At 48.7% G+C, this 22,386-nt stretch overlaps 1 protein-coding gene across 2 annotated transcripts in view; it reads left to right on the top strand.

Annotated features, from left to right (window-relative positions):
* The window catches only part of KCNN2 (potassium calcium-activated channel subfamily N member 2), a 173,819-nt gene that overhangs the window by 93,554 nt on the left and 57,879 nt on the right, over positions 1-22,386 (top strand). For both annotated transcript variants that reach the window (XR_009555265.1, XM_060235589.1), the window contains exon 4: positions 4,935-5,076. Coding sequence is in view for 1 of the 2 variants with exons in the window: in XM_060235589.1 (XP_060091572.1) it covers positions 4,935-5,076 (142 nt within the window). In the remaining variant the exon portion in view is untranslated. The remainder of the gene's footprint in view (positions 1-4,934; positions 5,077-22,386) is intronic.

Raw genomic sequence — 22,386 nt, 5'->3', positions numbered from 1 at the left:
CATAGCCATGTGTTGGTTATAGCCACAGCAACAGTTTTTTGCAGTTGCATTGAGCGAAATTGTTACGCAAATGAGGAATGGGTTTGTTTGGGTTTTTTTAAAAAAAGGGTTGTCGGGTCACCGTGCAACATCACAGCAGGCACGTGAGAAAAGGAGGAGGCATGGAGGGCATTATCACCAGGGCAGAGGCAGGAAAAATAGACCTGAAAGGAAGAGTTCTGTTCACACTGCCGCGGTTTGACAGCCAAATTAAAACAGAAACATCTGTAAAAAGAGGAGTTCAGAAAACTCACAAGAAGCTTTGCAAAACCCAGATCAAAACCCTGTTCCGGATCAGCATGTGTGGAACTCTTTCAAAACTCAGAATTACTTTGTCAGCATGCTCCAGGGGAAGTGACTGTGCAGAATCACCCTTAGTGTCTCAGTAAATTCAGCTCTAGACTTCAGTGGACTTAGAAGGGTGTGTTTGCCTAAGATTGCATTGTAAATCTCCTTGCTATAGAACAGGGATGGCCAAACTGTGGCTTGGGAGCCACCTGTGACTCTTTCACACATATTGTGTGGCTCTTGAAGCCCCCACTGCCCTATCTACCAGCTTGGAGAAGACATTTTTCTCTTTAAATCACTTCTCCAAGCCAAGCCAGCTGGTGGCTTAGAGAAGACATTTAAAGTTAAAGTTGCTTTCTTTCCACCTCTCCTTCCTTCTACCCTCCCCCCATCTATTTGCCTTCCTGCCTTCCTGACTCGAGGCTCTCAGACATCTGACATTTATTCTATGTGGCTCTTTCATTAAGCAAATTAGGCCACACCTGCTATAGAAAAATAAGCATAATAGTACATTGCACAATAAAAATGCTTTTGTATGCATCCCACAGAGAAATCTAAAATACATACATACACACGCCACACATAAAATGTATATATCCCTCAGAAAAATCATTGCCTTTGTATCCTCTTCTATGTTAATAATATGACATGAGATCAAAACCATAGTTTGGTTTGCCACTGTAAACTTTCTAATAACATACTACTTCCTAGTAGCATGCAGAACTGCAGTTTGTATTTGTGATTAATGATCCTGTGCATTTCTTTTGTGCCTGCTGCAGTATGGGTTTCAAGAAAGTATTCAGTTCTGACTACTGTGGTCTTTGAATGACATCTTATGTAAAATGATTATGCCATTCTTTTTTAGATACAGGTGATGATATCTGCATGGTGAAAAAGAAAGGAACCTAACTGCTTTTCACCATGCAAAAACTCTCATCTACCAGGGAGCTTATGGAACATTTCCACGAATTGGACATTAGTGACTTTTATACTCGTTACCAGATCTAAAGCCCTTTCACTGTATCTTTGAAAACTGTCAAATATTTGTGTTTAGTGAGATTTACTTGAGACATTCATTCAAATTAGTTGCATTTTTGCTTTTTTCATTTTAAACAAGAATTAATTAAAAGCGAAGTACAAAACATTCAGTGTATTTAAATGAAAAATGAAAGAATGAACCACTTTATACCACCTTATTTCAACTAGGATTGAAAGACAGAAGATTTATTATTTTGAGATATGTCTAACATAGTTATTTCACCACTGTCAAATTGACAAGTTTCAGATGTGTAGTAGGGGTGTACATTTGGTAAAGATAAAATGTGAAAACTCCCCCCAAGAATGTCTTTTTCGGTAATTTTAGACTTTCATAAAGCCGAGTCAGATTCTCTGATCTGACCTGGTAGCCGAATTAAGCATAGCAGAGAAAAAGCAAAAAAAAAAAAAAATCGGCCTTTTTTTTGGAATCAGGAGAATGGCAGAGGGAAGGAGAGAAGAATACTCATCTTCCTTGCATACTTCAGGGGAATCTTTCATCTTCTTTTGTCTCTACAATTAGAATCCATTAAGAGGTCTGAAGATTCTGAATGTGTTCCTCAATCACTCAGCATCAAGTTAACAACTGTTTTATTAGTATGAACTCAATCATGGCAATGGGGGGAGGGGAGGGATTTGTTGCAGCAAGTTTATTATTTTACTGCAAATAAGAATAAATGGTTAGTATTTATAATTTCACACATACTCAGGAATGGAGTAGCAAAGGAATGGTCTTCTAAAATAAATAGCTAAACATAAGGCTAGTATGTAATGTATCATGCCTTTGTGTTTCCTTTAATTACACAGTATAGTTGAATTGCTTTCCTTTGTAAGGCCTAGCAGCCAGCAGGAAGAAAGGTGGAGAGGGAGAGATGGACAATCTGGCCAATTAGGACCAAAGAAGTACATGCCAGTCACAGGGGATTTTTCACATTTTGAAAATCTCCTGTGCATGGCCAGAGAGCATTACCCCGCTGCTGAATTCCTTGAACATTTCTGGAAGAATATCCTGCTCCCTGACTCCTGTCCCTGGCTGCAGGAAGAAGACATCTCCTGGTTTGCCTGGCAATGCTTAAAAATATTTTCCTGTTAGGTCTTTTTAAATTTGCCTAATGGGTTAAAGGGAGGGCTGTTAAGGGGGGGCTACTTTGGGTTGGGGGAAAGGCTGCCCTTGCCTAGGCATTTTTAAAAAATGTTTAATTGCTTTGTTGGGGGGCATAGTTTTGACTTCCAGGAGGTTGTTTTTCAGGGGCAAGCCGGTTGGTCTGAGAGTTGTTCAGTGGGTGCTTCTGAGTTTTTACAACTTAGTTAGGGCTATTAGTAGGCTTTTAAAAATAATTAGGGTATGAGACAGGAAATTCTTTGAATAACATTGTTCACATAGAGCTTTAGCACTTCGCCTCTAAGTAGGTCAGATAAGATCTTATAAGCAGGAGATCTCCAGGCCCCACTTGAAGGCTGGCAACCGTAATTTAAGCAGCTGTTTTCTCCAGGGGAGCTGATCTCTGCCACCTGGAGAGCAATCCAGCCCTCACCTGGCGATTGGCAACAATGGTTCCCCAGGAAATCCCTCCTACCCAATTTGATCTTTGTCCTGTTGGTGTTTTTGTTTTTTTGGGCAATGCCATACTAGCATTGCCTCTGCTGGGCACATGCACTGGTTCTGCCACTGACTGAAAAAACACTGTTTTTTCGGTAAGGCATTCCCTTATTTGACCTTAGTCATGTTTTCCCCACAACTGAAACCAATGGAGTTTTTGCAGCCATTGATTTCATTTGGGATAGGGGCACCCTCTTTGGGTGCCCATAAGATTGTACCCCTTGGTCCAATCTTTTTGAAACTTGGAGGTTCTTTTGGAGAGAGGCTCTGGCAGGTACCCAGCAAATTTGGTGCTTCTCACTCAAACCGCCTTCCCCCCAGGCCATGGAAAGTACTCTGAGGGATTGACTAAAATGGCCCATAGAATATAATGGAACCGGAAAAAAATTGGGAATACTGATTTTTTTCAGGGTTTTTTTTCTTTACCTAATATGAGATTCAGCTTTCCAAGGGAATAGTGATTATTTTTTTGTCTAATCAACCCAAAACTGAATTTTAATGATTTTTTTCCATGCACACCCCTAATGTATAGTTTTAGCTATTATTAGTATAACTGTATAGTGTTTAACCGAGCTATAGTTTGCTTAGATCAGGCTGGTTTATAACTTAAAACCTTTTTCTACATTATTTCAGAATATTAATACCCAAATAAGCTTTGTTTTGCGTTATTTAGGAAAATAAAGTGCTAAGTTGTGATTATTTTTTTAAATGAAATTATCAGTATTGAGCAGGCTAAACTGTAACAGCCAAGTCTATATAAAGTAGCAAGGATGTAACATTTAATTCTTTTTACTGGTTGGCATTAAGATGAATGTGAAACAGCTGTCATGGCAGAACTGATGGGTAGCAATTGTATTCAGATAACAGGCAGCTATTGTAGCCATGCATCACTCAATACAGATACTAGTGTGAACAAAAAATAATGCTGGGAGTCAGAGTTTTCATTTGAGCCATATTAGGGAAAGGAGCACATCAGTTACCATTTCTTCAACAAACCTAATACAGCAAAGGAATCTGGACTATTGCCTTGCCAAATATAAATCACTAGGACTTTTATGAGTGATTTCATCCTTACTGAAACCAGTGGTAGAACTCCTGCTAATTTCACTGTTAGAAGGAGTAGAATCTTTTTGGATTTCAGTTACCTAACCACCTAATAAATTTGTGTTAATCAGTATCTTAATTGAAATCAACAGGTATATTAAGAGAAAAATATTTTAATTAACAAATATCTTAATTGAGAGATTATTATAATTATCAATAAGTATCGATGGAAGGTGATTGATTGTAAGCCACTCTGAGACGCCTTTGGGTAGGGAAAAGCAGGGTATGAAAACCAGCTCTTCTTCAAGTAAAATGTTCAGAATTACATTTAGTAATTGTGCTGTTAGTGTGGCGCAATGTAGAAAGTGGGGTTTTTTTCCCTTTGTGTTTTAGAGATTACTGTTCTTTGGGCTGGCTACATCAATACCAGAATAGTTCTGTGCAGATGTTCTTTGTTAATGTCTCTGACTATCTGCACCTTGTATTCCTTATGGTTCAAATGATGGCATGAATTTTAAGAACATAAGAGAAGCTATGTTGGATCAGGCCAGCGGCCCATCCAGTCCAACACTCTGTGTCACACAGTGGCCAATATAAGTATGTGTGTATATATAATTTTGTTTAAAATTAACTGGTAAAACTATACAAGCTACAGATGAATCTGAAATTAATTAGCAAGAGGTAAATTCTCAATGTTTAAAAATTCTTTGTAAATCAGGGTCTGGTTTCCCACTCGTCTTAATAGAAAGCATTGTCAGCCTTGACAGCAAAAACCATATATCTGGGAGACAGATTTCTGCAAATCTGCACACATAACAGGGCACAAGAGTCCCACTGCTGGATGTATTCATAAGCATTTTGTTCAAGTATATAGGGAAAAATATATTTTAAAAAGCATTCCTGATAAAAGTAATTATATATTTTTCAGGTATCATGATCAACAGGATGTTACTAGCAACTTCCTTGGAGCAATGTGGTTGATTTCAATAACTTTTCTTTCCATTGGATATGGTGATATGGTACCTAATACGTACTGTGGGAAAGGAGTCTGCTTGCTTACTGGAATAATGGTGAGTGACCCTGGTTTTTAATTTAACTGAATCAGTAGTTTCAATTGCCACATTTCCTGTGAGTTTATTTAAGTCATTTTCAAAAAGGTTTGTCAATTAATCTTGTGTTATTAGTGTTTATGACATTTTCTATCAGTTGCATGTTGCATGGGCAGAAACTCTAACGGGCATATATTAAGCAGAGTTATCCCCTTTTCAAGTCCATTGAAGTTAATTTTGTTTAGAAGGGTGTAACTGTTTAGGATTGCACTGTCAACTTCCTAGCATGGAACTGCACAGATTTTGTTCTAAAGGAAATTGGAGTGGTCTTATTAAACTCAGACAAACACAAACTAGCTACATTCTTAGCATCAAATGTCTTTCATATCACATACTGGAGTACTGCACTTGTTTCTCCTGAGGTGGTTATGGTGGTTGCCATTTTGTTTGGGGAAAAATACTACTGAAACATCATGCTTTTAATTCATAAGTTTCTCCAAGACATAGTCATCTTATATTTATAAAGCTGCTGTAGTGGCTTCCTTCTCCACTTTGCTTTCTTAATGCACTAATTTTGTTGCTTACTTCATATATGAAGCCAAATAATAGCCAAATAATAATGCTTAGCATTTGTATAGTACTTCACGTGTTCAGAGTACGTATATGTGTGTTCCATCAAGTCGCATCCAACTTATGGCCACTCCAACAAGAGTCATTCAAAGCAAGTGAGAAGCACAGGTAGTTTGCCATTGCTTTCCTCTGCAGAGTCTTCCTTGGTGATCCCTTATCCAAGCTTTGACCCTGCTTAGCTTCTAAGATCTGACAAAATCAGGTTATATCATACGATTTCACCACCAACCCATCACTTTAATAGCAGCTTACTATGTGGAAACAGTAAGCTGAAGCTTTTCATGGTATGGAGGAAAAAAAGATCACCTTTCCATTAAGCCATTACAGAGACAGGACATTTTTCTCCTGGTCTTTTGACAACCATGCCCTTACAATAGCTTGTAAAGTAGGTGAGTTTCATTATCCCCATACTGGAAATGGGGAGCTGAGGCTGAGAGAGCATGACTGCTTAAGATCACTTTTTCATTTAATAGCAGAGATATGATATGAATCAAGGACTTTCCAATTCATGCTTTAGAACACAATCCAGAGGGGGGGGGGCTGAAAGTGCTGTGGAAGCGGACTTACCGCTACGCCAGCAGTAAGGAGACCTACGCCGGCAGATCCTCCTTCGCGCTGGCAGAAATGGAGCTTCTCCACTCTCCAGCCACCACAGTGTGCCACACTTGAGGATGCAGCAGAGGTGTAAGGCAGCACTTCGGCGTAGGAGGGGCATGGCCGCTGCTGGTCAGCAAAATGCTGGCGTACCCCATAGGCAGTAGTGGAAGCAGAAAGCACACACCAGTGGCAACGCACAAACCCATTCGGGAGCCATGTTATCACCCCACCAATCCCCTCCCGCTCCAGGCTGGGCACGGCCCCCCTCCCACACCCAATCAGTGCCCCCCTGACTCCTGACATGCACAACTCCCCAGGGAGGGTAGGGCGCACGGCACGACACTCTGCTCCGGAGGCCATGCAGTGCGGACTTAGCGCAAGGAGGGGTGCACTTGGTGGAGTCCAGCTATGAGTCCCCGTGGCCCCCAGCCCCCAAGACCATCCAGCATGGTTGCATCTTCAGCCGGGGTGCCGGCCACCATACATGTGCATGTGGGGGTGTGCTCTGGCCATCCATCCTGCTGACGGCCCCCCACCCCATGTCTCGGGCATCCCCGTGCTGGGGCAAAGAGTGTGCGACACGTGTCCCGGCTTTCTGCAGCCCAGCCAGCAACTCGCCGTCTAGGGCAGGTCCTGCCACTCGCGCCAGCCCCCCCCCCCGCCCCGTGGCTGCCGTGATTGCAGACTTGCATGCGATTCAGCTGGCTCATTATGCAGGACAGCTGGAATTGTGTGGGATGGCTCCACTGGAGACGGCCAGGGCGCTCGCTCTGCTCCCCGCAGGCTCGCCCAGGGGTGGAGTCCTATGCCTGCAACCGGCAAGGTTCCCCCCCCCCCCCGTCTCTCTGTCTTTCAGGTGTGTACGCTGCACTCCAGCCTCTGCGGTCACCGGAGCACAGCCAGCTGGCCCCATCAGCCCCGTCCTCCAGCAACAGCATTTCAGACTGCGGGAGCCAGGAACCTCCACGCATGAGCTTGCTCTCCCTGCTTGCAAATCAATAAACTTAGCCCAGCACGCCCATCTCGTCTTCTGTGTCTTTCACTTTTTCCACCTCGCCCCGGCCCCCTGTATCCCCTGTGCACTCTGCTCATGGCTGTCCCAAGGGCATGGCTCTGTGGCTGGGGGGACTCTCAGGGCACCCACTTAGTGCAATTGTGTGGGAGATGCAGTGGGCAATAGCGGTAAAGGGCAGGGGCTGATAGGCGGAGAAGCAGACACCTGTCTGGGGCTGCACCATGTGTCCACACCGCCTGGGTCTGTGATGCAGCTGATAGGGGGGGGCTGATATCGGGATGGGTGCCCACAGAAAAGGGGGGGGCGACCCAGGGAATTGACTTGGCCAACCAAAAATAATGGCAGCTGAATGGCAGGCTTAATAAAGAGGGAAGCTGGGCATGTGAGCAGTCCAGGGCGACCTCGAACCCACAGGCGCAGCTTAATGAGGCGGAGGAATAGCTCGCTAAGCCAAGCCACCTCCGCTGTGTTCTGAGGCAGCTTACAGCTGCTACATGCCGGAGACTGGGTTGATCCTGGCTGAGAGTGTCGGCATGATCGGCTCCTCCTGGCCCCCTTTGGAGTGGGCTTGGTGGGGTCACGCAGGGGCCACAAGTGGGGGGTGGTGAGGGCCGCCGTGGGGGCTTCTGGATATGCAAATGAGATAAACCTGTGGACTTGAATGTGCGCCTGCTCAGCCCAGGGAGCACGTGGGGAGGTGTGAGTAACGGCTATTGTCCCCGTTGATTGCTGTTTGCCGAGGGACGGCTTCAGCTGGGAGTTGAGTCTGTGGCCACTCACACCTCACAGAATGCCTGCCGTGGTGCCCTACCTGACAGAACCCTGCCGAGGCACTTCCTGCATTGCACAGGGGTTCCCGCATCCCCTCCCTATGTTTTTCTACCTTGTCTTTCTTTTTTGTGTCTCCCCCCAGGACTTCAGCTCTGCCTGCCATTTCGTCTTCCCCATGCCTTTTCCAACAAGTGCATGAATTTTTGAAGGGATCCCGAGAATGGTCCTGACAATTCTGGTTTAATAATAGAATGAAGTTCCCAAGAGGCATCAGCATACATGGGAGCATGCGGTGTCCCCCTGGTGGCCCTGGGAGTGTGAGCGCCTGCACTCATGGCATGCTGTTTTCCCTGGGTGCCCTGCCTGCGCGCCGATTGCCCATATGTGAGCTCACACACCCTCCCAATGCCAGTGCCCCCCAAAGTAATGCTGGGTGGAGGTCCATGCCTCCGCCTCCTCATTCTCCCCCATCAGTGACCCAGGGTCTGGGGGGGGAAGGTCCTGGGGGGTAAGCTTAGCCACAGGCAGGGGCTGCATGCTGCATTGGCCACCTGTGTTGTGCAGGAAGCGGAACCTCATCTTCAGCTGTCCGAAGGTACGCTTGATGACCATGCGAGTGGCCCTGTGCACCTGGTTGTATGCTGCCCAGTCCTCCTGGTACGGCATCAGCAGGTAGGGCAGCAATGGGCACCCTCGGTCACCTGTGGAGGACAGGATGGTGAGGACGGGATGGGAGCCCCACACCGCCACCTGCTGGCCTTACCTAGCAACCACCCCTTCCCATTTGGCCAGGCTGCCAGGAAGCGATTGAGGCCCAAGGACGTGAAGATCTGGATGTCATGTACACTACCTGGGAACTTCGCCACCAGATCTGTGAAGAGTCCCTGGTGGTCGCAGGATGCCTGCACGCTGAGGCTGTAGAAGTGGTGCCTGTTCCGGTACAGGTGAAAGCGGTCCAGACAGGTGGCATCCTCAAGATGCAAAGTGCTCAGACACTCCCGGTATCTGCGTGCCCGATGGCGTCTTCGTCGCCACCGTGCAACCCACACATAGAGAGCGGGGAGGATGTGCAACGGCCACACCCGGGGAGGCTCTGGCAGCGGAATGAGAGGGCACCACCCGCCACGGGCCCCCATGATTTGCACGCTGTGGTGTGGGCTGCAGTGGCCATGTTGCTTCCCCGAGGCGCTCCACCACAGCTTCCAGACACCACTGGAGCTGTGAGGGACCCTGCATGAGCGGCGGCATAGGGCTGTTGAGGCCAACAGATACCCTGCTGGTGTCCCGTGGGAAAGCTTGGTGGGGTGGTCAACGCTAGATGGTGGGGATGGAGGGGACTGTGTCCACAGATATTGGGCACCTGTCCGGTCTCCTGGCCATGGCAAGGCAGTCGCAGGAGTGGGGTGCGAGGGTAGAGCGGCTGCTCGCCAATATCAACCAGTCCCTGGTGGCCGGCGGAGGGGCTGCTCCTGCTGTTCCCAAGGTGGCCCCCCCGGCGAGGCGGGCAGGGAGATGCTGCACACGGGCACCGTTGGGGGCGACATCTGGGATGCTGTGCCTGCCCCTGATGGGACCGGCCACCCCACGGCTCCGCCCATTGGGTGGCCGCCTCTGCCCACCGCAGCTTGAAGCAGCTTCCTGTAAGGTGGCCGGGTGGCAGCCCCTCTACAGCCCGGCCCTTTAATAAATCTTATCCCTGCACATTGCATTGAGTCCTTATTCAAGGGAGATCTGGGGGTGGGAGGCGAGTCCTGCACATGGCCACTTTGAAACTGCCTCGCACCCCTCATGGATGTCCAATTTTCTGTGGGCGGGCTCAAGCGCAAGCCACCACGTCGACTGTTGCCAGCACCTTTGGTGTATGGGTAAGGCCTGAAGCGGGTGGCCTACTGTGTCCTGGCAGGGGGCCCCTACGCATCTGGGATGCCATCCGGCCATGCATCCCACGGGAGGGACACTAACAGGGCCTCAGCTTCGCCCCTTTGGCAGGTAGGCTGCTCCGTGGAGCTAGTGGAACGTGCTGACCAGATGCTTCTCCAAGGATTACACAGCCACACCATGGGGCTGGGTGTGTGCGTGAGGGGGGGTGGAGCATGCGGGCAGCCTATCGCCGGGGAGCGCTCTCTCCACCGCTGAGTGTCATGTGGGCTAGCTTCCCTGCCGCCGCCAGCTAATCCCTGGTGTCCCTGTGGAAGTGTCCCCTCCTGTCCCTGCCCTCGCGCTGCTCTGGGAGCCCATGCTCCAGCATATTTAACACATCTACAGGCAGCGGCCTAGGCTTGGGTGCACCGTGCTCTGGTGCCCTAAACCCCTTTGGAACCCAACGAGCGGCACCGTAGATTCTCCCATACCCGAGTGGCCGGCCGCCACATATGTCTGGATTGGGCTGCCCATTTCTTAGCCGCTGTGCTAAACTCACTTTATAGTTTTATCAAAATAAATGGAAATGTGTCTTTATATCTTAACTTTCGATTATGGGGCCATAACACTTGAGGCAGAATACACACATTGCATGTGTAAAACATGCATCCCACCTCTTGAAAGAAATTACAGTTAAAAGGCTGCTATGTAACAGGGCTGAAAATGTCTAAGACAGTTCTGGAGAGAACTGCCGCTTGATGGATTAGACAGTACTGGATTGTAGATGGTATAGGTCAGGTTCATAAGGCATCAGTCACCACAATCATTATGATGCTTACCATCATCAAGCCTTTTTAAAAAGTATTAGATAAGAACCTAGAAAGTAAGTCTGTTTGCTGATATGAAAAATGAGACCTAGAAGTGAAAACTCCATGTTAAAAAATGAATGCCTGAAACTTTTGTGTGCTGAGGACAAGGAACATTATAGCATCATTCTGTTCTGCTTGTGAATTTCCCTCAGGCATCTGGTGGCTCTGTGACAGAAAAGTAATGCTTTGTTTGATGGAGTAGCTTAGCACAACAATTCATCTATTTGTTTTCTGTATGCATTTTAAGCCTTAAACACATAATGCTTTTTAGTGCTGAGAATCAATTTTTATATAACTCCCAGTGATTAGGCTAGGATGTGCTCCTTCAGATGATTGGCCTCTTGGGGAAGAAAATGGTACCTTCAGCCTTTTCTTGCGGCTCTTCACAAAGATTGAGAATTGTACTACTCATCCAGGAATACAGGATGTTGGTATCAGGAATAGTCCTACTTTAAACCACTACTTTACATTTCAATACCATGGGAAAGCCCTCTGCTGTAATCTGATAACATCTAGATTATTGATGGTGATTCAGGCCCTACCTGTGATGTTTCTGTAATTTTCTTCACTAATACTTCATGGGCAAATACATATCTCTCGTTAACTACAACTTGGATGCTGCATTGAATGTGGGCCCAGTTCCTGTACAGATAGATTTAGATTGGTATTGTTGACATATGTTGACAGGAATCTTGTTAGGCTACTTTATACTTACTAGATCTTTGCCCTTTCTGGCTAGAAAATACTATGTTGGGATTAAATAATGGGACTCCTAACAAAGATTGTAAATTCCTCATTGGAGAGAGCAGATTTTTCTAAAGCCTCTGAAAGATCTCTTGTAGTGGAAGCAGGGTATTTGGAGGGGAATTGAAGACTGGAAGACGCACCATCACACCTCACACCTCCTTCTCTTCTGCTCATTCTAATTAACCCCTAGATGGAAGGGGCAGGATAATCTACTGCTACCATCCTGATTTTGGGTTCCTTGACTTGAGGAGAACCAAGTCACCATCTTTTTCTTAATTTCTTCGGCAGCCTCTCTTTTATCACAAGGAACCTAAAATCAGGGTAGTGGTGGTGACATTAAGCACCATAGCAGAGTTTTAAAACCTTTAAAACAGAAAAAGCAGACAGAAAACTGTTAAATGGTTCAAAGGTGTCCAGCCAAGGAAAAGCTATAGAAACTTCTGTGATACAAATAACTGATTACCTAATCTACTGATTTGCTTTCTTGAATCCAATTGATAGAGCCTACAAATTACATTACCAGCAGCCATCCCACAGAATGATTACAGAGAATGCCACTTGAGCTCTCTCAGTGGGAGCTTCATTGGTTTTTCAAAGTCTCTTCCCCCTTGTGCAAAATTACAGTGCCATTCAGATGGGCAAGATGCCAGTCCTGAAGTTTGAATTTTACCTGGGAGACTGTGAACAGGAAGAAAAACATTAACACTTCATAAGAGAAAGAGAGAGAGAGAGGGAGAAAATTTCTGAACACATGCCCATTTGGATTTGCCTCAGATGCCCAAGAGAATGTTCTGAGTGTCTGGTTATAAACCAGTTGCAAACTTTCCCTTTTTAAGGAAGGTAATTACATTTTGGTAGCAAAGTATTTTTGGGATGATGTATTTCCTCATGACCCATTTCAATCTCAGGCTTGGGTTTGAGACCACAGTAGGCTTAGTTATGTTGGTGGATGCCTTTCAATTACAAATAGACAAGGAAAACCTGTCCTTGTTGATTTTGCAACATCTGACAGCATCCTTTGATACATCTGAGCACTTCAAACAGAATGAGAGTATAGTTAGAGAGGCTGGATTAGCAGTTTTGGATTTGACCAGGTGAAGAAACTTGGGGTGTGACCTGTGAGAGAATTTTGTTGAGAAAGTGTTGTTGAGAAACAAATTGGTGCTATTTCCAAAAGTGCACAGTCAGTGCCCAGTCTACATGGGACTGCCACTGTGCTGAACTCGGAAACTACAGCTAGTGCAGAATGCAGCGGCCAGGCTGTTATTGGAGCGCCCTAGATGGGAGCACATACAGCTGGGGCTGCGGAAACTGCACTGGCTGTCAATAGTGTACTGGATTCATTACAAGGTGCTGGTTATTACCTTTAAAGCCCTATATGGCCAAGGACCTGCTTACTAGGCTTCCCAATCCCCAGGTCCCAGAGGGGGATCCCCCGGTTTTACAGGCTTCCCCCCTCCCCCACAGCCATCATGCACCTCCATGAACGATTCCCATAGGGAATGATGGGGAATTGAGCCGTGGGTATCAGGGGCTCGGGGGGGGGGTGTTTTTTGAGATAGAGGCACCAAATTTTCAATATAGCATCTAATACCTCTCCCCAAAATACCTCCAAAGTTTCAAAAATATTTGACCAGGGGGTCCAATTCTATGAGCCCCAAAAGAAGGTTCCCCTATCCTTCATTATTTCCTATGGAAGGAAGGCATTTAAAAAGATGTGCAGTCCCTTTAAATGTGATGGCCAGAACTCCCTTGAAGTTCAATTATGCTTGTCACACGCTTGCTCTTGGCTCCGCCCCAATGTCTCCTGGCTCCACCCCCAAAGTCTCCTGGCTCCACCCCCAAAGTCCCCAGATATTTCTTAAATTGGACTTGGCAACCCTACTGCTTACCTTAGGGACCATCTCTCCCCATATATTCCCCAGAGGGTACTGCGAGCTGGTTCTCAAAATCTATTGGCAATCCCTGGGCCGAAGGAGGCCAAATGGAAAGTCACCAGAGAAAGGGCCTTCTTGATTTCAGCCCCCCACTGGTGGAACCAACTGCCAGAAGAGGTGCGGGCCTTGCAGAGCCTTGCCCACTTCCGCAGGGCCTGCAAGACTGCTCTTTTCCAACTGCCTTTTACTTAATAATTTCACAGCAATCAATTTTACTGTTGAAGGAATACCGTTGCCATGAAAAAACTGTATGATGCATAACATCAAGATTTTAGCACCAATCTAATCTTAGAAGGTTTTTAAATGCAATAATGATTAATTTTATAGTAGTATGATTTATAATATGTAGGTACTTATAATATGTATTGTTTTAATTGTTGAAGTGTCTATGTTGTGAGCCACCCTGAGCCTGCTTCGGCGGGGAGGGCAGGATACAAATTAAATATTATTATTATTATTATTATTATTATTATTATTATTATTATTATTATTATTATTATTATTATTATTATTATTATTATTATTATTATTATTATTATTATTATTATATCTGGTTTGTCAGCTTTCTCCTTTGACTGGCTTGGCCAATTTAGGGCACTTTCACACACACTAAATACCTTACTTTCAATCCACTTTCAGTGCACTTTGCAACTGGATTTTATTGTGTGAAATGGTAAAATCCACTTGCAAACCATTGCTGAAGTGGATTGAAACTGCATTATTTAGCATGTGTGAAAGTGCTCTTTGGGCACTTCCATACACATGACATAACGCATTTTCAATGCACTTTACAACTGGATTTTAATGTGTGAAATGGCGAAATCCACTTGCAGACAGTCAATGAAGTGAATTGCATTATTCAGTATTGCCACACTGATACATATTTTGTAACCTAGTTGTTGGATTACTTTAATGTGCTTTTATGTGAAGGTGCCTTTTAATACAGTGCAAAATAAAGTGGCCAGCTTGTTATCATGGGCAGCTAGCATGAACATTTTTCACCTGTGCTAAATGGTTACGTTTTTATTTCTGTTTATTACCTTTCATGTCTGGATTTGTGCTGGTTTAATTCCTTTCAAATCCTTTCACAACTTTGGACCTATAAAGTTGAAGGACAATTTGCCCCCCATAATAATTTGTCTTCTCCTCAAGCCCACACCTCTTTGTTGTACCTACATTTGGAATATAACATGGATATGCACTGCAAAAAAGATCTGGTTTAATTTCAGATTTGGGATTTTTTTTAAAAAATCTTGGATTTCTGGGTCTCTTGCTACCATTCCGGGATTCATTCCTAGTCCCCCCCCCCCCCAATTCTCATATTTTGATATTGTTGTTTTTTATTTGGGAATCAATCCAGTGGTCAGCGGCAGCTGTTTTTTAAGATGATGTCACTACATATGAATGATAGGCCTTACAGATTGCCCAAATTTGAAGGGAAGCAGACTGTCATGGGTGCTGGGGACCCTGCAGAAGAAGCCGAGCCTGCAGAGCCTGCAGAAGGAACTGTGCCCCTGCCACCTGCACCAGTGCCCCTGCCTCCTGCTGAAGAAGATCCAAGCCCCCCTGCCTCGCCCTCTCGGGTGGCTCGTGTGCGTGACCGCCTTCGTCGGGACCTCAGGGATCGGAGGAGGGCGGCACGCTCACAAGTAAGACGCTCCCTGAGTGTTGAAAGGATTCTGGCCCTTCTAAGTGTGAGGATGCTTAAGTTTCGGCAGGATCCTGGCTGCTGCTCTGAGACAGCAATTAGCCCAAATGAGCAACAGGCAGCAGAGGGCTATATAGCTGTGGGCTTTGGGAGGAGGCTTTGTGGAAGCAACTAGTCACATACCTGACATCCTAGCATCCACTCCGGCTCTTGACTTTGGCTTTTGGATTCCTGACTTTGGCTTGGACCTCTGGACCCCCTGACTTCGGCTTCGGAACCTCTGACCTGTGATACCTGGATTACGATTCTGTTTTGGCGCCTTGGACCCACCTTGCTCACCAGTTGCAGACCCTGGACCGCCCCTGGACTTTGCCTGACTCAGCCCCAGCTCGTGACAGATTGCTTCCACCACAACAAACACCCATTCCACAGGATGGATGCTGAAGCAAGTGGAACCACAGGACTACTGGCTGCGCTCCAAGCCCAGGTACAGCAGCTGACACAGGCAGTAGTACACCTGCAGCAACAACCTGTGGCCAGTGCTCCAGCCAAGTGCCCAGTTCCCCCACCTGACAGATTTGGAGGTGCCGTGGAAGAATTTCCTGCTTTCCTAGCACAGTGCCGGCTGTACTTCGAACTAAGAGCTCGGGACTTCCCCAACGACAAAACCAAGGTGTGTTTCATCATCAGTCTGTTAAAGGAACAGGCGGCCAAATGGGCCACACCCTTGCTGGTTGCGTCCTCTCCCCTACTGACTGATTACCAGGGGTTTGAGGCCCACCTGTCTGCTGCCTTCTCAAACCCAGTCCAAGCAGCCACAGCCAACCGGCAAATCAGGGCCCTGAAACAAGGCAAATCCTCGGTGGCTCAGTATGCCACTGAATTCAAGCTCCTGGCCCAAGACTTGGCATGGAATGAGGCTGCCCAGATGGACCAGTTTACCGAGGGGTTGGCAGAGGAAGTCCTGGATGAACTGGCCAGAGTGGAGCAGCCACCCACGCTCCAAGAACTTATCACCCTCTGCCTCCGCATCGATGGCCGCCTGGAAAGTCGCCGCCAAGCCAAGACCAGAGGGCGCCAGCTCCCTGCGCCATGCTACCTGGCTCCTCGCCCGTCCCCAGCTAGTACCAGCACCAAGGATGAGCCTATGCAGCTTGGAGCTGCTCGACCCCGCCTGACCCCAGAGGAAAAGACCAGACGCCGCACGCAGAATCTGTGCCTCTACTGCGGCACGGCAGGCCACTATGCCTCTGGCTGCCCTGCTAAGTATCGGATACCCGGACCTTCGCTGCCACCGCCGCCAAAAGGGCAGCCCCAGGCGTAAGTGGACCCCCCAGCCTGGGGCGACTAGCTGGGTCCTCCGAACAGCAGGCTGATACCCCGGGGCCATTCCTGCTACCAGTCAAACTCCGTCTGCCTGACGAACGCTGGCTGTTCGTGTATGCCATGCTGGACTCGGGAGCGGCCCACTGTTTCATAGATGCCGCCTTCGTAAAGCAGCACCAGATCCCTGTGCAGACAAAAGGGATTCCGTCGCTGGTGGAGGCTATTGACGGGCGCCTCCTCCGTTCTGGCCCCGTCACCCAGGAGACCTGTCCCATCACCTTCCATGTCCAGCAGCACCAAGAACAGCTGCGGTTTGATGTCGCCCGCATGCCTCGCTTCCCGCTGATTCTAGGCCTTTCCTGGCTGAAGCTGCACAACCCCATCGTGGACTGGGCCCAGCAGGAACTACGCTTCCGAGACCCATGCCCCCATCTGACTCCTCCCACCACTCTAGCAGCCGGCATCCCGAGTGGTGGTCCTCAGCTCCCTCAGAAGTATGTGGACTTTGCTGATGTCTTCGAAGAGACAGGAGCTGATCAGCTTCCCCCTCACCGGCCCTATGACTGTGCCATTGATTTGGTACCTGGGGCACCACTCCCGGTGGGGCGTCTGTACCCAATGTCGGAGCCTGAGTTGGCAGCTCTGCGAGACTTCCTGGACAAGAACCTGAAACGCGGATTCATCCGACCCTCAACCTCTCCCCTATCTGCTCCAGTGCTCTTCGTGAAGAAGAAAAGTGGGGAGCTCTGGCTGTGCAATGACTACCGGGCCCTGAACAAGATCACCATCTGCGACCGGTACCCTCTACCACTGATCCCTGAACTCTTGGATCGCCTAAAGGGGGCCCAAATCTACACCAAGCTGGACCTCCGTGGAGCGTACAATTTGGTGCGCATACGGCCCGGAGACGAATGGAAGACCGCGTTTGGGACCCGATACGGGCAGTACGAGCACCTGGTAATGCCCTTTGGACTGACCAACGCCCCCGCAGTCTTCCAGAGGTTCATGAATGACATATTCCGGGACCTGCTCGACCGCTTCGCGATCATATACCTGGATGACATCCTAATTTACTCCCGCAATCTTGCCCAGCACGCCGAGCACGTCCGCCAGGTCCTGCAGCGCCTACGAGCCCATGGCCTCTACGCCAAGCTGGAGAAGTGCGACTTCGACCTGCGCTCCGTCGAGTTCCTTGGGCACATTGTGTCACCGCAGGGGATCCTCATGGACCCGAAAAAAGTAGAAGCGGTCCTGACCTGGCAGGCTCCTCAGAATCGCAAAGACCTGCAGCGGTTCCTTGGTTTTGCCAACTACTATCGGCAATTCATCCCGGCCTACGCATCCCTGACCACACCCCTGACTCAACTACTCCGCCCCAAAGAACCCTTCCGCTGGTCCCCAGAGGCCGATAACGCCTTCTCCACCCTGAAGACTCGCTTTGCCACCGGGCCACTCCTGAGATACCCCGACCCCCAGCTTCCCTTTACGGTGGAAGCTGATGCCTCCAACGTGGCCCTGGGAGCAGTGCTGTCCCAGCGCGAGGAGCCGTCCCAGCCACTCCAGCCCTGCGCCTATTACTCGCGCCAGCTCACTGCTGCAGAGAGGAACTATACCATCTGGGAGAGGGAGTTGCTCGCGATCAAGGCGGCGTTTGAGGTTTGGCGACATTACCTCGAAGGGGCTCGCCACCCTGTTCAAGTGCTCACCGATCACCGGAACTTGGAACACCTCCAGACCACCCGCCGTCTCAACCAGCGCCAGATCCGGTGGTCCCTATTCTTCTCTCGCTTCGACTTCCGGATCTCCTACATCCCCCATACCCAGAACCGGAAAGCAGATGCGCTCTCCCGGAAACCGGAATACGCCCCTGCCTCAACTGAGACCGCGCCCGCTGCTCCAATCCTGCCGCCCTCAGTATTTGCAGCCACCTCCACTTCACCAACACTCGTGGAGGACATTCGGGCTAGCCAGGCCAATGATCCCTGGGTCCAGCAACACCTCCAGGCTCTCCAAGATGACCCAACAGGGGAGTTCACGACTCGAGGCGGCCTCTTGCTACACCGCGAACGCCTCTATGTGCCGCCCGGGCCCTTGCGGGCAGAAGTGCTACGCCTGACCCACGACTCATTACCCGCCGGGCACTTTGGACAGCATAAGACCACCCACTTGCTGACAAGGGAATTCTGGTGGCCACGAGTTCGCGCTGATGTTGCCCGCTATGTCAGCTCCTGTGACGTCTGCCGACGGGCCAAAGACATCCCAGCCAAACCCTCAGGGTTGCTACAGCCCTTGCCCACATCTTCAGGACCCTGGGATACCATCTCGATGGACTTCATCACGGAACTTCCGCGCTCCAAGGGTCAGACTTGTATCTGGGTGGTCGTCGACCTATTTACCAAGATGGCCCACTTCGTTCCATGCCCGAAACTCCCCACAGCTCAGGAGACGGCCCAGCTTTACCTGCAACACATCTTTCGTCTGCACGGACTCCCAGCCCATCTGATCTCCGATCGGGGCCCTCAGTTCTCCTCTCAGTTCTGGCAAGCCCTCCATTCCAGCCTGGGTACTCGAGTGCACCTGTCCTCAGCCTACCACCCACAAACAGATGGCCAGACAGAGCGCACCAATGCCACACTAGAGCAATATCTCCGCTGTTACACCTGTTACCAGCAGGATGACTGGACCACTCTATTGCCCCTAGCGGAGTTTGCATACAACAACGCGGTCCATTCATCCACCCAAATGACCCCGTTTGCTGCAACCTACGGGTACCACCCTCGGTTCTTCCCGGCGATCCTACCACCCACGAATGTCCCCGCCGTCGATGCCTACCTGCAAGAACTCCGCGCCAGCCAAGACTTGCTCCGAGAGCAGCTACAGCAAGCCAAGGAGGCATATAAACGGGCTGCGGACCGAAAGAGGCAAGAAGGCCCTCCAGTGCAGCCGGGGGATCAGGTGTGGCTCTCAACTCGCTACCTGCGCCGGCCTGGTCGGTCTCACAAGCTGGATGCACGGTTCATTGGACCCTACCCCGTCGTTGAACAAATAAACCCAGTCGCCTTCAGGCTCCAGTTGCCACCCCACCTCCGCATTCACCCCGTGTTTCATCGCTCCCTCCTTGTTCCGGCTGCACCCCCTGACCCAGCTCGGACTCCTTCCCCACCGCCGCCACCACCAGTGTTGGTGGATGACGAGGAAGAATATGAGGTGCGCCAGATTCTGGACTCCCGGTACCATCGTGGAGGCCTCCAGTACCTTGTGGACTGGGAGGGATACGGCCCAGAAGACCGGTCCTGGGAGCCTGTGGACAATCTTCATGCCCCGGACTTGGTGCAACGATTCCACAGCGACCACCCCGACCTCCCAGGCCCCTCGACGGAGTGGGGCCCTGGGGGGGGGGATAGTGTCATGGGTGCTGGGGACCCTGCAGAAGAAGCCGAGCCTGCAGAGCCTGCAGAAGGAACTGTGCCCCTGCCACCTGCACCAGTGCCCCTGCCTCCTGCTGAAGAAGATCCAAGCCCCCCTGCCTCGCCCTCTCGGGTGGCTCGTGTGCGTGACCGCCTTCGTCGGGACCTCAGGGATCGGAGGAGGGCGGCACGCTCACAAGTAAGACGCTCCCTGAGCCCTGAGTGTTGAAAGGATTCTGGCCCTTCTAAGTGTGAGGATGCTTAAGTTTCGGCAGGATCCTGGCTGCTGCTCTGAGACAGCAATTAGCCCAAATGAGCAACAGGCAGCAGAGGGCTATATAGCTGTGGGCTTTGGGAGGAGGCTTTGTGGAAGCAACTAGTCACATACCTGACATCCTAGCATCCACTCCGGCTCTTGACTTTGGCTTTTGGATTCCTGACTTTGGCTTGGACCTCTGGACCCCCTGACTTCGGCTTCGGAACCTCTGACCTGTGATACCTGGATTACGATTCTGTTTTGGCGCCTTGGACCCACCTTGCTCACCAGTTGCAGCCCCTGGACTTTGCCTGACTCAGCCCCAGCTCGTGACACAGACAAAGTGGTCCAGCTTTTTGGACCCCTGAAGCAAGTGCCCCCACCATCATATAGTTCTTTGTTTACAAGTAGTCCTTTGTTTACAAATACCATGTTGTACTTCCTATTCTAGTTAAAGTTTAAAAGGAAAGAAAGGATCTGCCCAGCCCAGGACATAACTGCCGAGCACTGCTTTCACGGATGACTTAGGGCCATATTGCAGTTCTTCTTTTTAATGCCCCAACCCCCAGCATCAGAGGCTGCATAGTCTGCCCTAACATCTTGTTTTAAAAAAAGGCAGGCTAGTGAGCAGGCTCCTAGGAGCACATAATAGGTGGACTCCACTCCCTTTGGGACAATTGACATAGCTCAGGGACTGAAGCCTGAGGAAAGCAGCCATGATAATCTGGTTAGTGATATTTGACAGGAGCAGGGATGGCATGAACTGAACAATGAAGCAAAATTCATCACGAATTTTACTCAGTTCATGGTTTGTAAACTAAAGTTCATGATAGTACTAAAGTACTATCATGAACTTCCATAAACTTTTAAAGCAGTTCATGGTGGTTCATGGCAGTTTGTAGAGTCCCTTTAAACCCCTGCTTTCTGTTCCCCGTGAAAGCCACAGCAACAGCTGCATGGCAGGGAGTAGCCTGTTTTGGATTGTCTTGCGCAGTCCCTTAAAGGTTCTGCACAAGACAGCCCAAAAAAGCTGAGCAACAGCTTCCTACTGCACAGCTGTTTTTTATTCTTTCTGCAAACCCCATATAAAGGAACAGCAATCCTTTTCAATGTGGTTTGCAGGACCATGAACCACAAACTGGTTCAGTTCATGAATCAACTTCCAAGTTTAGTTTGGTTTGTGGTTTCATTTGTGGTTTGGCCAAGAGCCACAAGCTGATGCAAACCACCTTCCCCCCCAGTTTGTGCCCATTCCTAGGCAGCAGCACCTGAGAGGGGAAACAGTGAGAACAGGAGTGGAGACTGGGAAGTGATTCTTCTACGCTGCACTCAAGTGACAGTCAGCACAAGCAAAATGGCCACCTCCCAAGTTTAGAAATATCTAGAGATTTTAGGGGTGCAGCCTGAGAAGGGCAGGGTTTGAGAAGGGGAGGAACTTCAATGGGGAGTAATGCCATAGAGTCCACCTTCCAAAGCAGCCATTTTCTCTGGTTGAACTGACCCCTCATCTGGAGATAAGTTATAATCACAGGAACTCTCCAGCTACCACCTGGAGGTTGACTGAGCAAAACACTCCTAACTCAGGTTGTGAGGAAGGCATTCTTTGCTGGTGTAGCAGGGAAATAACGAGGTGCACACTTACTGATTGAAAACGAGGTATTTTACTATTTGGCACCAATAGCAAGGTTCATTTGAGCATCAAGGCTCCCAAAAATAATGAACCCCGGACACTTCTCAAACCATCAGCTTTAAGCAAAAGCAAGCCTGCAGCCTGGCCCCTTACACGTTATCTGATTCACTTCCCCCCTCCCCTTTCTCCCTGGTAGTTCTCCAGTGCATCTGCTTATCTTTATTCAACAAGGAGTTTCCTTATAGGAGTGTCTGCCACCAATACACATCTGTGACCCACACCCATTTGGGCTATCTAGCTTTAACAGTTTAGCAAATGCTTCTCTGAGGGGCCTCCCATCAGTCACTCTAAATGTTGCATCAGACATTCTCTTTTGAAGGCACAAAACCATATTTTTATCTATTATTATTATAGGGGTATTCAGGGGTCTCCCCTTCATTCCCCCTTTCAGTCTCTGAAAGTTTTTTTATTATTATTATTTTAAAATCTGAAGGAGACTGACCATCATCATTAAGCAAATCAATTCTGTATGCCCACTCAAGAAGGGCAGCTAGATGACAATTTGGTTTTTTACATTCCCAAGAAAGACTGAAATGACATTACAATGGGGTAATACAATAGTATATTGACAGAGATGG

Source organism: Heteronotia binoei, chromosome 4, assembly GCF_032191835.1.
Source record: "Heteronotia binoei isolate CCM8104 ecotype False Entrance Well chromosome 4, APGP_CSIRO_Hbin_v1, whole genome shotgun sequence".
NCBI classification, from domain to species: Eukaryota; Metazoa; Chordata; class Lepidosauria; order Squamata; family Gekkonidae; genus Heteronotia; species Heteronotia binoei.
This window is presented reverse-complemented; position numbering and strand designations above follow the sequence as displayed.